General features: G+C 36.9%; 1 protein-coding gene across 6 annotated transcripts in view; it reads right to left on the bottom strand.

The window, feature by feature from the left end:
• LUC7L2 (LUC7 like 2, pre-mRNA splicing factor) overlaps positions 1-15,725 on the bottom strand; it is a 56,650-nt gene that overhangs the window by 4,399 nt on the left and 36,526 nt on the right. For all 6 annotated transcript variants that reach the window (XM_061414863.1, XM_061414862.1, XM_061414867.1 and 3 more), the window contains 5 exons: positions 13,083-13,226; positions 8,178-8,354; positions 6,634-6,725; positions 4,411-4,440; positions 745-936 (listed from right to left, as the gene is read on the bottom strand). In XM_061414863.1, the coding sequence (XP_061270847.1) occupies positions 745-936; positions 4,411-4,440; positions 6,634-6,725; positions 8,178-8,354; positions 13,083-13,226 (635 nt within the window). The remainder of the gene's footprint in view (positions 1-744; positions 937-4,410; positions 4,441-6,633; positions 6,726-8,177; positions 8,355-13,082; positions 13,227-15,725) is intronic.

Below are 15,725 nucleotides of genomic sequence, written 5' to 3'. Positions count from 1 at the left end.
TGTGGAGTAATAATCCATAGAAAGCTTGAGATTAGTAGATACTAGGCACTCAAAAAAATGTTTCTGTTCCTTAGAAATGACCTGGCTCTTCAAGGGCCATGATGGGACCTGAGAAGTTTGGGGAGCTTGGTTTATACAGACCGTGAGTGCAAAGGCTCCATCACATTCTAATCCTTTGTCCTTTGTCAAACCAAGTCCTTAAACATACCTCAACCTGGGTCTGCCCTCCCTGCATGTTTTGAATTTTCATGCCAGTGATGTCTAACTTCCTTAAAATTCTGAACCTGCCCTGCCAAGCTAACTGTATGTAACATTGCATACCTATAGTGCAGAATAAACAAGAATATACTGAATGTATCTGCTCTGAAAAAGTACACCAGCTCCAGGAAGTTTAGAAAACAGTAAGTCAAACAACTCTTAACAAAAGGACTTCTCAGAGTCCCTAATTTTCCAATACATACTGGAGAAGCTCTCACAGTACTGGTACCTAAAATTATTTGCCCATAAAGTACTTTTCCCCAAGACACACTAACCAGAGAAAAGCAATAACCTCTGCATGTACTGGTTCCAATTTCTTACTCTGGCTCATAAGTATATTCTTTCTGAACTACCCATATAATCAGGAAAAAAAAGTTATACACTCACACACAAATGTGTACAAATTACCAGATGCAAGTTCAAACCACTAGTATTCCAAGTCTAAACTGTAAAGGTAGTTCCATATCCTCCTATGGACCTCAGTACCTCCTCCTCGATCGCTCTCTGCTCCTGTCTCTAGAACTGTGCCCACTTCTCTGGTGGCTGCGGCTCCGACTACGGCTGCTGGAGCGGGACCTGTGGCGATGGCGTTTCTCCCGGGATTTGGATCGAGTTCTCCTTTTCCGTTCTCGTGACATGGAGCGAGACCGATGTCTGCGATGCTCCCTGGACCTGGATCTATAAAAGATATTTAGTTTTTAGTTTCGTTGGCACTTAAGTTTCTCATTTACTAAAGCCTACTCTTTATAGAGAAACTTAATGCCAGTACTATTTCAAATCAGCTAAATCTACAATGAAATAAACTGCTGGTATATTAAATAACTACATACTAGAATTTTGAAATAAACAGTTCTCAGGTCAGTGTTGTATAAATTTACATTAGGAATATTTTTTTAAATGGAGGAAACAATCTATAATACTACTACATGCCAAGGACTATATTACCTAGATGTTTTATGGATTTAATTTTAAATCTCTATGGATTTAACTATGATTTTTAGTATACTTTAGAAACAAAGTATGTACCTGGTGAACACGGACAGAAGGGAGGAGACACATGAGAAAGAATATTGTTTAGGGTAAGTTTTAACTCGCTGAATTGGAAAGGTTGTATGAACATCAAAATAAATGCCCACAATGTGTCTTGTCAGTGTAATCAAAACAGTTAAGACAGTTCTCTCTGCAAGTAGTACATAATTTATTGGGAAGAAAAAGATTACATGCATAAATCATTTTAGAGAACTTTACTTATACTGCAAAATAATAATAATAATTTACAAGTATGTAGGCATACAGAGAAGGAAAAACACTTCTGTAGCCTCTATTGGGTTACAAAACTAATTTATGTATTGTGTATATGGTCACGGTGGGGACAACATATATAGAGGATATAAAACATTTGGGGAACAATGGGAAGAAATGAATGAATATTGTTACTGCTGCTAAGTCGCTTCAGTCGTGTCCAACTCTGTGCGACCCCAGAGACGGCAGCCCACCAGGCTCCACTGTCCCTGGGATTCTCCAGGCAAGAACACTGGAGTGGGTTGCCATTTCCTTCTCCAATGCATGAAAGTGAAAAGTGAAAGTGAAGTAACTCAGTAGTGTCCAACTCCTAGCGACCCCATGGACTGCAGTCCACCAGGCTCCTCCGGCCATGGGATTTTCCAGGCAAGAGTACTGGAGTAGAGTGCCATCGCCTTCTCCAGAATATTGTTAAGAGTGATGGAAATGTTTTAAACTGGATTGTGACAGTTGCACAACATAAAAATTTACTGAAAAATCAACCTGCAAACTTAAATAGGTAAACTTATCAAATGGTGTGTAAATAATGAAGTATTTTCTCGTAATCTGATTACAGTAAGTTCAAAAGCACATTATTCAGGTAATTTATAAACTGGGTTTATTTTCAAATGATTACTTTGTTACGGTTTAAAAGTATTCAGCTTCTATCAACATTAGAAAGAAAGGCATCTACTATGGATCTAGTATCAATCGCAGCTGAATACAGTGTTTCCACAATTGAGTATTTCTGAGAAGAAACAAAGGGAAAAGAGAAAATCCAGTCCATGTGTTTTATCAAATGGTATTTTCTTTTATCACTCACTCTGAGCTATTGTAACAAGTTATTTCCCCAAGGCATACTTCATTTTACTTGACAATAACTGTCTGGTAGAAACATTTACTGGGTGCCTACTGCACTGTTCCAGGTCCTAGGGAGACTGAGCAGCCCATACAGCAAAGTCCTTAACCTCCTCATGGTGCTTAAAGTCCAGAAAGAGGCCTCCAGACATGTAGGCAGCAAATAAAATATAGGTCAGGTAGTAAGGACATGACAGAAGAGTAAAAAAGGAGAGTAAAATTAGGTGGTCCTCTTTTATACAGAATAGGCAGGAAAAGGTTTACCAGCTAATCAGGGAGCACAGAGAAGAATGCTTCAGGTAGAGGGAACTCAGGTGCAAAGGCCCTGAGGGGGGGGAAAGTTCACAGGAACGAGACACCCTTCTGGCTGTCATGAGATTAGCAAGGGGGAGTAATATCAGGAGTCTAATAAGCAGGATGACCTGCTTGACCTGAATGACTTTGTCATTCAAACCAGGATGCTTTCAGTATTAAATTATACAGAGGAAAAGAGGGAGCTATTAATAAACATGCTGAGACAAGAAATAAACTGTAACTCTCCTAGGGCAGATTGATCACTCTACTTAAAAACCATGGTGAGGATTTCAACTTCTCCTGAGTGAAACGGAATACCTTTAGAAGGTTTGAAGACAGAGCTGATTTGCTTTAGTCCACTTTTTAAAAGAATACATTTTGGCTAATGTGTAAAAAACAGATTGAGGCCAAAAAGGGACGTGGACATGAACAGAAATTAAGAGACTTGTTAAAAGGCTACTGTAAATAGCGAGGTAAAAAGTGGCTTGGACTAGGGTAGCAGAAATTAAATTTCTAGCCTGAATATCTAAGGATGTTCTGTGTACAAAGAGTTTAAATTTCTCTCCAATGAAGGGACAAGCCTGCAGTAACCAATCAGTAAAAAATAATCATCATTTAATATTTCTACTTCTCATCCTGGACTGAGAAACTCACAACCATATAAATTAGCTGATACAACTGGTCCTGACTAATGTCTTAGTTTTTTAGTGTTTTATGCAGAAATACCACTGAAAGATGCTAAAAAGTGCTAAGTAAGTGTTAGTCGCTCAGTCATGCCCAACTCTTTGCGACCCCATGGACTGCAGCCCACCAGGCTCCTCTGTCCATGAGATTTTCCAAGGCAAGGATACTGGAGTGGGTTGCCATTTTCTTCTCCAGGGGAAATCCCTGACTCAGGGATCAAACCCAGGTCTCTTGCACTGCAGGCGGATTCTTTACCGACTGAGCTACAAGGGAACCCTCTCCCTGCCACCAAAAAAAAGTACTAAGTAGTACTTAGTACTAAAAAAAAATACTAAAAAGTACTAAGGGACGTTTAATAGAAACACAAGGTTTTGCTTTCATAACAGCAAATGCTCTTATTCTTTAAAGTCAAGAATACGTAGAAGGTTTCAAAAAGAAGATGTGATTTGAGTGAGAGCAATGGAAGAATTTGGGGAAAAAGCTTCAAAAAGTCCACCAATACTAGGGCCAAAGATCAAAATTAAGTCTTCTCCTCTTCCTCTTTTATGGATGTAAAATGCCCCATTAAAGCTTTATGTGATACCTGTGCAAAGGGAGAAGTAATAAAGCCCAAGTCTAGCTTGGGTGCAAACCAACATTTTCGTTTCCCTTAATTAACTCACCATGGATTCCCTCATTCAAAACATATCCAACTATTTATTTGTATTTTGAACAGATACAACCTCTTAGAATGTGTTTCTTAGATGTACCACCCAAACTGATTTTTAAAAAATAAATCCTGTCACATGTATATTCAGCTTCTAAATAAGATTTTAATGAAATATTCTGAAATATTTTTAGCTTTCTCTGTAACTTCAGGGCACTGTATATAATTTATTCTGATAAAATTAAACTGTAGCTCATGAGTATCTTCTGACCAACTTCTCAAATGACACTGCTCAAATATGCACTACAAAAGAATTAAGAGAACTAATAAATTCTCATTCACTACCCTCAGAAAACACAGCTTCACCACTTATCTTGTATAATACCTACCTTTTAGGATTCTTGCTATGTGAGCGAGACCTAAAAAAAGAATTCTGTTTTTAGAAAAATAACTATAAATAAGGAAGAAAGGGTACAATGTGGTATTAAAATTACATTCCCATTTCTAATTTTTATATTACTTTTATAAATACAAGGCACATGTGTGTATACACAAATTTTCCCAAAAAGCACCACAAACTTTACCGACTTTCTCACTCTGGCACATCCCTTACCTAGGCTACCTGGCTCTTAGAAGACTTAAAACACAATGCAATTCACTAATTCTCCAAAAACCACCTCCCAACCTGGAAAGAATTCTTTGTTATTTACATCTGTCATTTCGTCTTTCCCTCTTAGATCAGAACTTCTGAGGGGCACATACCCTGGAATTATCACCTCATACAATAACCCCTAGAACACTCAATTCAATCTTACAATGTTTCTTAATATGACACACAATTCTCTGATACAAAGTACTCTTCATGTTGCCCAGTACACAATTAAAGCTCAACAGATAGTAAGAGCAAGTATTACCGTTACCAGGAAGTCAAAGGGTTTTTTTTAGTGGAGTGTATATAGCTTGGTTGGAACATGAATGTGGACTGAGCCTCATATAAGCCATAACTGTTTCCATCACTCACTATCTGTGTGGCCTGGGCAGATTATTTATCTTCCTGCAGCTTAGTTTGCCATTTGAAAAAGAGGAATAATAATAAAAAATTCACCGGGAGCTTTCAAGTAATAGATAAATAAATACAGGAAGTCTTACTTATTAGCACAGTATCTGGCACACAGTAAGCATCTAGTAAAGTGATAATAGTTTTTATCATTATCCTTTCAACACCACAGTTGGAATCCCATTTTGTGTATAATTTTATACTTACTAGTAATTTCCTCATCTTCCATACTTAGGGTCCTTCAAGTTCACAGATAGTTTAAAAAAAATTTTTTTAAACATTTCTGAAATAATGTTAACATTTCATAACCAATATTAAAAGAAATGTGGCATTAGAAGAGTAAGATGTGATGTACTTTCATCTCTGACAGATGTGAAAATGTAGTCTTGCAAAGAATTCTTTTTCTTATTTGGCTGTCATCTCAGATGTATAATTTGTATTAGTGGCAGTATATTCTGTTGAATTTTAACTTAAACTGAGATTCAAATTCCATTTGTATTATCTTAAATATTACAATACTGGGTGCTATTTCCATGGAAACTTAGTATACACAAAAGAGAACAGGGATAAAGCTCTAAGGTAAAATTTACTAGTAAATGAAGAAAATATATCGATGGAAGAATAAAAGCACTTCCTCTAAACAGGAACATGTCCATATATGGCTTTGTTTCATTTTTGTCATCAAGGTGCAAAGAGATTACCTGTTACAAGCCATGTAACAAAAATGAAGTCAGTTTAAGTGTCTTGAAATAGATGGCATGTAACAATCTCAAAGCTTGGAGGAAGGTGACATAGCTGAGTCACATATTATCAAAGGTTTTAATTAACTTAGGAACATGTACTGAAGAGAAGCTATTTAAATTTCAGAGCAATATAATACCATTAAGGAAACACTGTAAGTTAGAATGATAGGTAAATCTTTTTTGGCACATCCCTCCATCTGAAAATTGTTTAAGTTTTTAAACATGTTATCACACAACATGCTGCCAATGGGTAACAATGATCCAGAACATGCACACGTTCTAAATATGAAGAATCCTGATTTTATCAATATACCAATATAAAAAGAACTGTGCACATTTAGCTATTATATTAAATTAATAAAAGTTTTAACAGTTTATAGCTTCTAAATTGAATAGATAATCAAAGTAGCATGTAAAATAATCAGTGAAACAGATTAAAAAAAAAAAAAAAAAAAAAACCCAGCCCTTCTATCAACAAGTATGTACCATAAAATAGTTCTGTGCCAGTCTAGCTCAAAGTGAGCCTATTATGGTAATCAAAGGGCTAGAAATGGGCCTTGTTATCTTACTAAACACAAAGATGTGAGGCGCTCTTGGCTCCCTCTTCCATACATTTTGAAGGAAATCTCCTGGACTTAAACAGTCTTTAGTTAATATACTTGAATAAACACTGTTTCATATGGTAATATTTTTAAGAGTAAACAGAAATTTCCCAAGTCCAGATTTACTGATGTCTAAAATCTTATGCGCCATCACATCTTTTTTTATGCCCCACTTCAGGTCCTTGGACCACTCCAGTGATCACGCCATACCTCCTCAGCTTCTCCCTTTCTTCTCTCTCCCTTTCTTCTCTTCTTTTCAGGCGTTCTTGGTTTCTTTTCTCCTGCTTCTCAGCTACAACTCTCTTAAAACACAACGACAGTTCAAAATAATATTAAATGAGAAGCATTATTTACCGGGCCCATTCTTAGCATTATCCTCAACTTTACCATATCGAATATCAGAACTTTTTAATACCAATTCAATTTGAAGTTTTATCAGGTTTAATCATTACACTTACAAGTCTGGTTTCCAAAATCTTTCCTCCCTTTCATATAAAATTTCATATTTCTCTATGACTTCTTAATGATATTTCAAAATCACTTTTAAGATTTTTCTCCTCTTATATCTTCTAAATTCTTTAAAAATGATTTAAAAAAATCAATCATTATAAATCACTATTTCCATGCTCTATGATTTCCAACACAGAAATGTCTTCTGTTGACTTCTAGTTACAATCCTGATGCTACTACTTTTAAAAATACCAGTGATAAACTAACAACAAAAGAAATTAAAATAAAATAAAAATACCAGTGAAATGCTCAACAGTTCTGCTTCTAGGTCTGTATTTGGTACCCAATCAGGTACCATTTTTATCTTTGAGCCCAATGATCATTTGCTATGGTGACACATTTGTAATTTCAAAAAACTTACCCAAGATCATCTAAGTTACTCAGAATACTGGACAAGAGCTCACAATAAACTAAAAATATGGAGAAATCCCTAGGTGATTTGATTCTACATTATTTTAAATGCCCAGCTATGGATGCTGGGTTAATTTCAGTGATAACTACACAAGAAGTCACTACTGGTGTTTGCCATCTTTAAGAAAGTCCTCAATTCATGACAAAATGCGACAGTGCCAATTAAAAAAAGACAAAAAACAGCTAGCCACATCAGACTGCTGAAAAGTAAACTGGCCCTATCCATTGACTGTGCTCACTTTCAATGGTTTAGAAATATCCTTTTCTGTCTTTGTTTATCTTCTCAGAAGAATTTGGCGGACAAGTAAGAGTTGTGTTGCCTTTCTCACATCAGCCTATTTAAATGACACAGACTGTCCATTTAAAAAAATAGGTTTCTAAGCTTTCTCAAGTGGGAGCAGAAGCATAAAACTAGAGGTTTTAAAATCTGCTATTTAGTGAACTGCAAAATATTTAAAATATTATCATTTTTTTAATCTTCCTTTAAATGTTATATTAACATTATTACCAGTTTTTTTTTTTTTTTTAAAGAAAGTATCATTGGAAATTTTAGGGGGCTTGTAGGATTTTCTAACCCAGTTTGCAAGATTCCTACCTGATTCAATATAATGTCCAAGAGAAAATATTATCTCCACCAAGAATAAGAGGATTTTTAAAGTTTGTCAGATATCCATTAAACAAGCTATTTCCATTTACAATCCTACACAAAATCCTATAATCTGAATTATTAACAGAATCACAGTTAAGAATAGTCTTCAATATCAAAGAAAAATACTACACAAAATGAGTGGCTATAACTGTAAAAAGTGTGGGATATTAATTTACCAATGTACCTTTAATTCTTCAAGCTTCTCTCTTATTTCAATAAATCCCAGGTGCAGTTTACCCCCAAAATGATCAGCCAGTCGTCTGTCATTATCATGAAGACCTAAATAGGCAGAGCAAACTTCACAGACTCGAAGTTTCTGCTGCTGGAAACTGGAAGCGGGCATAGAATTCCGATAAACTTCCTAAACAAAAGTGAGAAAAACCATGTTCATATAAACTGCATTCAAATCACACAATTAAACAAAATTCACTATGTTCATACAAAAAAAAAATGCTTCTAGTGAACATACGAAAGTATGGCTATTTTGTCATGAAACAGATTTCCCCCCCTTACTCCCATCCTCCGTCCTCAAGACTTCTCCACTAGAAATGAAAGATCAGAGCCTCAAATTACCTTTTGCCAGAACTACAATAACATTAACAGGATATAACTTTCTTCAAAGGTTTTCTCTTTCTGTTTTCTGTATTTTTTTGTTAAAAATGAGATGCAGCAACCTCAAAAATATACACTAGTGAAGAATCAAGGTAGTCGCCGCCCATGCTTGCAGAAAAGGAATGCACGCCTTCCATACTGTTACAGCTTCCTTCCACGTATCGTTCTCCCCACGATGTAAGTACAGACAAGGCCTACAAAAAACTTCGCCTCAAACAGAGCGGCTCTATAAGACATAGATGAAAGGTGCCTTACTGAGATTAAGAGGTCTTGGACTCATCATTTTACTTATACTAAGGAGATAATAAATTAGTATATTTGTGCATCCACTCTACCCTTTTTCCTTATACTGACAGAATTCTGATTTGTTTGAGGCAGCAGCATGCCCATATAAAAGCATGACATTTCCAAGTTTCCACATAGCTTTGGCTAAGGAAATATAAGTGGACACTGCTGGAGAAAATCTATAGGAGGTTCTTTAAGCATCCGCCTTGCAAAGCAAAGGACACCAGTTCAATCCCTGGTCTGGGAAGATCCCACACAGCACATCTACTGAGCCAGCACTCCAGAGCCCGTGCTCCGCAACAAAAGCAGCCACTGCACCACAACTGGAGAGTAGCCCCCATTTTCCACAACTAGAGAAAGACCACATGCAGCCAAAAATAAACGAGTGAAATTTTTTCAAAAAATAATAAAATGCAGTCTCCACTTTGGGCCCAGTTTTTGTATACCAATTTTTTTTTTCTTTTAAAAAAAAAAACAGGCAATGGGAGAAATGTCTATATAGGTCTTCCACCCATTTTTTGATTTTTTTTTTTAATATTGAGCTCCATGAGCTGTTTGTCACTTTGGAGATTAATCCATTGTCTGCTGCTTCATTTGCAAATATTTTCTTCCTAACATTTCTCCCATTTCTAGGGATTTCCTATTAGCTCAGCTGGTACAATCTACCTGCAATGCAGGAGACCCAACTTTGATTCCTGGGTCAGAAAGATCCCCTGGAGAAGGAAATGGCAACCCAATCCAGTATTCGTGCCTGGGAAATTCCATGGACAGAGGAGCCTGGCAGGCTACAGTCCATGGACTTGCAAGAGTCGGACATGACTTAACGACAAAACCACATATTACCACGTGTAAAACAGACAGCTAGTGGGAAGCTGCTGTATGGCACCGTGTCCTTGATGACCTAAAGAGGTGGGGTGGGAGGGAGGCTCTAGAGGGAGGAGATACAGGTATACATGTAAACAAACCACTAACACATGCCTTTGATAGGCTATGACATTGTTTCAGTGGTATTCCTCTCAAAAATCTAATGAGAAAGAAATATTGAGCAAATCCAAAGTGAAGGACATTTTACAGAATAACAGGTCTATACTTTTCAAAATGGTCAAGACCATGTAAGACAAAGACTGAGGTACCAGATTAAATAAGATTAGAGTAAGACATAACAACTAAAATGCAATACATGATCCTGGACTGGATCTTAAGCAAAAGTTTTTCTTTTCTGAAAATGAACATTATTGGGACAAATGGTAAAATATGAACAAAGTCTTCAGATTAATAGTATTGTAACAATATTATTCTGTGATTCAGACAACTGGTACTGTGGTTATATAGTAAGATATCCTTGTTTTTATGAAATACACACTGAAGTATTTAGGGATAAATAGGCATCCTTTTTATAACTTATTGTCAAACAGTTCAAATACACACACACACTGATGTAGGAAGAGAATGATAAAGCTAATGTGGTAATATGCTACCATTTGAAGAGTCTGTGTGAAGGATATAGAGAATTCTTCACCCGATATTTTTTCTTTCTTTTTTTTTTTTTAACTTTTCTTAAAATATTTCAAAATAAAATATTTTTAAAAAGAAAATCCGAAAGCACAAGAAAGCACAGGTCAACTCAATTTTTGTGCCTTATTATTCCTCCTCTTTCTGCTTAGGGAGAAATGAAAGGCTTTAGGCTTAGAGACCATGGTGGTACCACAAACTGTTTATTTTCTGCATTGACATTAACTACATTTAAAAAAATCCTAATATTAAGAAATTGAAACTACCTAGAATGGCTACTTGGTATATCTTTTCCCAGCCTAGAACCTTTAATCTGTGTCTCTGTATTTAGAGTGGGTTTCCTGCAGCTAGTACACAGGTAAGTCTTATTTCTTTTTGTTGTAAATCTAGTCTCACAATCTCTTTTTAATTGGACTATTGAGACTCAGACGGTAAAGTGTTTGCCTGCAATGCGGGAGACCCGGGTTTGATTCCTGGGTCGGGAAGGTCCCCTGGAGAAGGAAATGGCAATCCACTCCAGCACTCTTGCCTGGAAAATCCCACGGATGGAGGAGCCTGATAGGCTACAGTCCATGGGGTCGCAAAGAGTTGGACACGACTGAGCGACTTCACTTTCACTATACCTCTTTTTCTGCTCCAGTGGTTTCTCTAGAGTTTATAGTATACAACTCCAACTTGTAAAAAAAGCTAGAATCTTTTATTATAATCAGACAAAGGATAGTTCAAAACAAGGGACATTAATAGGGAGAGAGAAGGACATTTCAAAACAAAGGGTTAAATTAATCAAAAGACATAAAAATCCTAAATGTGTATTAAGCTAATAACAGAGCTTCAAAATAGATGAAGCAAAAAGTGACTAAATGGAAAGCATAAAGAAACAAATCTACAATTAGACTTCAACCACTCCTCTCAGTAAATATTAATAGCAGAGTAAGTAGGCAGGAAAACCAATACCATATAGGTAAGTTGAAAAAATCTATCAACTATCTTCACTCAAAGGACATTTACAGAACACTTCATTTAACAAGGCAGAGTATCATTCAAGTGCAAATGGAACATTCACTAAGACAGGCCATAGGCAGGGTCACAAAACCAGTGTACTGACATATTTAAGAGAACTGAAATCACAACATGTTTTCTGACCACAACAGAATTAAAATCAGTGAAAATAAAGACTAAACAGATCTCTTAAAACCCACAGGTCAGAAAAGAAATCATAAGCAATATTAGCAAATATTTAGAAATGAATGAAAATAAAAACACAATATATGAAAATCTATGAGATGCTATTGCTGTGGTTAGAAGAATGATCCAAGGGGGTTGGAGGAGGGAAGGATTGGAAGCTTGGGAATAGCAGACACAAACTATGATATACAGTATGGATGAACAACAAAGTTCTACTGTATAGCACAGGAACTATATGTATATTTCATAATTCATGATAAAATATAATGGCAAAGAAAAAAAATATGTAATGACTGAGTCACTTTGCTGGGCCTGCTAAGTTGCTTCAGTCGTGTCCGACTCTTTGCAACCCCATGGACGGTAGCCTGCCAGGCTCCTCTGTCCAAGCGATTCTCCAGGCAAGAATACTGGAGTGGGTTGCCATGCCCTCCTTCAGGGGATCTTCCCGACCTAGGGATCAAACCAGCGTCTCTTAGGTCTAACTTGCATTGGCAGGCAGTTTCTTTATCACTAGCACCACCTGGGAAGCCCAGAAATTAACACAACACTGTAAATCAACTACACTTCAGTAGAAGTAAAAAATGAAAAATAAATCAATAAAATAAACTGAATCAATGCTCTAAGCTTCTGCCTCAAAACACTATAAAAAAAAGAACAAATTACACCCAGCTGTGATACAGTTAAGAACAATGGAGACTGTAGCAAAAGGGGAGAGTACAATCTTATTTGAAGGTATTTGATTTCCTGAAAAATATCGGGGGGAGGGGCAAAAAAAAAATAGAACTTTGTCTGCAGGATAGCAGATTTTGAGCTGTGCTGTCGAAGAAGAATGAGAGGAGGCTTCCAGTGTGCTAGCAGACTATAATGAGGAAGGAAGAAAATACTATAGTTGCATGGGGATGGAGAAGGGGGTAGGGTATCATAGTGACCATGGATATGAATACTGTATGTGTGTGTCTGTGTGTGTGAGAGACGTTTCAGTTCAGTTCAGTTTACTCGCTTAGTCGTGTCCGACTCTTCGCGACCCCATGAATCGCAGCACGCCAGGCCTCCCTGTCCATCACCAACTCCCGGAGTTCACACAGACTCACGTCCATCGAGTCAGTGATGCCATCCAGCCATCTCATCCTCTGTCATCCCCTTCTCCTCCTGCCCCCAATCCCTCCCAGCATCAGAGTCTTTTCCAATGAGTCAACTCTTCGCATGAGGTGGCCAAAGTACTGGAGTTACAGCTTTAGCATCATTCCTTCCAAAGAAATCCCAGGGCTGATCTCCTTGAGACGTTGTTTAGGTAATTTCAATTTCAACAGATCAATGACTCTAAATTCCAAAACAACCACTAGTTTTGATATATAACCCATTGGCACGACATAAACTAGATATTTATTTTTAAACTGGTTTAAATTTCCTTTAACTTTTCAGTAACTTCTGATCAAATATATGTTCTTTTGGAAGTACAGATGCTAAGGCTCTAGAAACTGTAACTATAAACTACCTCTGCTTCTCTTTTTTTGGCCCGTGCTTTTTCCACTTCATCCATTACTTTCTGGGATTCCTCCACATTTCCTTCAGCTCCTAGCTGCTCCACCTTGGCCAACAATTTGCCAATTTCTTCATTTAACTCATGAACACGTTCTGCCTAGAAAGAAACAGAAAAGATGATCATGAATAAAAATCAGCACGTACCAAAGTTCAAAATATTTCGTAAGTGTTCAGAAAAGACGTTTGAGCTACCTAAGGCAATATAACTAATGCTTTCTGAGCATATCATAAATGAATTGGTGGACATTAGAGTATTTTGAGCCTGCCTGCCTTTACTTGTGAGTTCAGGGAGACAACTGATCTCAATATAACTACTGCTTTTTAACCTCTGCTTTGGCAGTGTATTCCAAGTATAAAATACATTTTCTTCCACATTCTGGAACTCTGTACCTTTCCAAACCATCTCTTTCTGTTCTCTGACTTCACAACAAATCTGTTATGTTTCCCAAACTCACCCTGTTGTTTTCTTCCTCTCTGACTTTCCACATACTGCTCTCTCTTGCTAGGATGTCGTCCATTATCTCCTTTACCTGCCTCATGCGTGTCTATCCTTTCAGTAAGATCCAACTGAACAGTCTATTATGTGAACAATCAATAGTCACACCTCACCCTCACTTAAGACACTTAAGCAGAGAGCATCATACACTCCTTTGTGCCATCTTTGTATCTTCTATGACAATTATTTTATCTGTATCACATTACTCTGTATGCCATTTTTGTATTTCCAATGCCTAAGATACGCTCAAATATGAGTAAAAGAAATGAATTGGGGGATATTCTTTAAAGTGAAGATATGGCTTTAAAGTCCAACATATCTATCTGGTTTATGGCCAAACCAATTAACAGCTATGTAATTGTGGCCAGATTACCACACCCGAATCTACTTCCTCATCTGAGAAGTAGGGATAATACCTATCTCTCAAGGTTGTGAGAGATGAGAAAATGTGCCTTGTATATGCATGTGGCATATTACTAATATTCAGTATACCAGCATGGCACCTTTCTCCCATGGTCCATCCCTTTCCATTGGGATTATTTCTTTCCTTGGGTTCTGATATACCACCTCATCACCACCGTTATGGGTATCTAGTTCATTCCTATTGTTTTAATGGCACATGACAGTCTTTATTCTGGCTACAAAGTAAGTATTCAGCCTATATGGCCAATTAGCAAAAAAGGTTTTGATTTGATATTGACATCCAATCCCAACAAAGTAGTGTGCCAATAATCTTTACTCCTTAAATTTCCCTCAATCCAAGATATTTGTCCCTCAAAGAAATTCCCAATTGTATTATCACTATTGTCCTACTTTAACAAAATGGTATTTTCCTCAAGTATCTGCCACAGAAAGACTGCATTAGTGACCAAAGCTCTTCACCCTCCTGCACCTGTGCCCTTTGCTATGTGAACACCATCATACGCTGACTCTGAACTTGGCCATGTAACTAACTGGCTTTGGTTAACAGGATGGTAGCAAATATGACATAAGGGAATGCTTAAAAACTGCTTGTACGATGGGGCTTGATACTATTGCACCTCTGCTACCACCATGAGAATATGTTCAGGCCAGACTTCTGGCCTCCAGCTGACTAGAAGACATGAGTGAGCCCAGCTTAGAGGAGTAACTGCCTCGTCAATTTCAGCTTAAGTTACTGATTACAGACTCATGAGCTAAATAAATTCTTAATGTTTTAAGTTTTGAGGTAACCTGTCAGCATTTTTGTAGTGATGGATAACTAATACAAAGCTTTATAAACCAATATAGCTGGGGTCTAGCCAACTGCTATGGATCTCTTCCTACCAGGAGATATGAAATCCCATGTACTTTAGGACACCTATCTTTATAGTCCCCATATTAAGAAAACTTTCCAGAAAAAAGTTGGTTATACATAATCCTCTCCTCAGACAAGGGATCCATTTCACTTTGTATACACATATCTGAGCACTACATTTAATGACGTTACCTAAACTCTATTGGATAACTTTGTCTCCATTCTGCATTTTCATAAAATGTGCCAGACTACACTGAATGGTACACAACATTATAAAGCAGTGAATCATCAAATCAGCTAAAGTCAATATGTGGACTTCGGAACTCTGATTTAACACACCAACTCTACATAGGAAAATGAATTCATTCTGGGTATTGGATGATATTAAAAATTTGTTACCTTTATGAATGTAATTTTGTGGTTATGTTTTAAAGGTGAAATGATATGACATCTACAATTTGCTTTTCAAATAATGAAATAGCAGAAGACTGATGCCTTTGAATTCATTGGGATTCACTGTACTTTTCTCTCTACTTTATGCATAAGTTCACAACAAAACATTTTTGCCTAAGAATGAGGTACTGATACACACAACTTGTATGAAACTGAAGGACGTTGTACTGACTATAAAAAGCCAATCTCAAAAGGATACAACCTGCATGATGCCATTTATGCAATATTCAATAAAATAATTACAGAGATGGAAAATAGATTAGTGGTACCCAGGGGCTAGAGAGATACAGGAACGAATGTGGCTATAAAGGGGTAATATGAGGGAGTATTGTGGTGATGCTACAGTTAAGTATCTCAATTACAGTGGTAGT

Source organism: Bos javanicus, chromosome 4 (genome assembly GCF_032452875.1).
Source record: "Bos javanicus breed banteng chromosome 4, ARS-OSU_banteng_1.0, whole genome shotgun sequence".
Lineage (NCBI taxonomy): Eukaryota > Metazoa > Chordata > Mammalia > Artiodactyla > Bovidae > Bos > Bos javanicus.
Note: the sequence above shows the minus strand (reverse complement) of the source record. Positions and strands in the feature narration are given on the sequence as shown.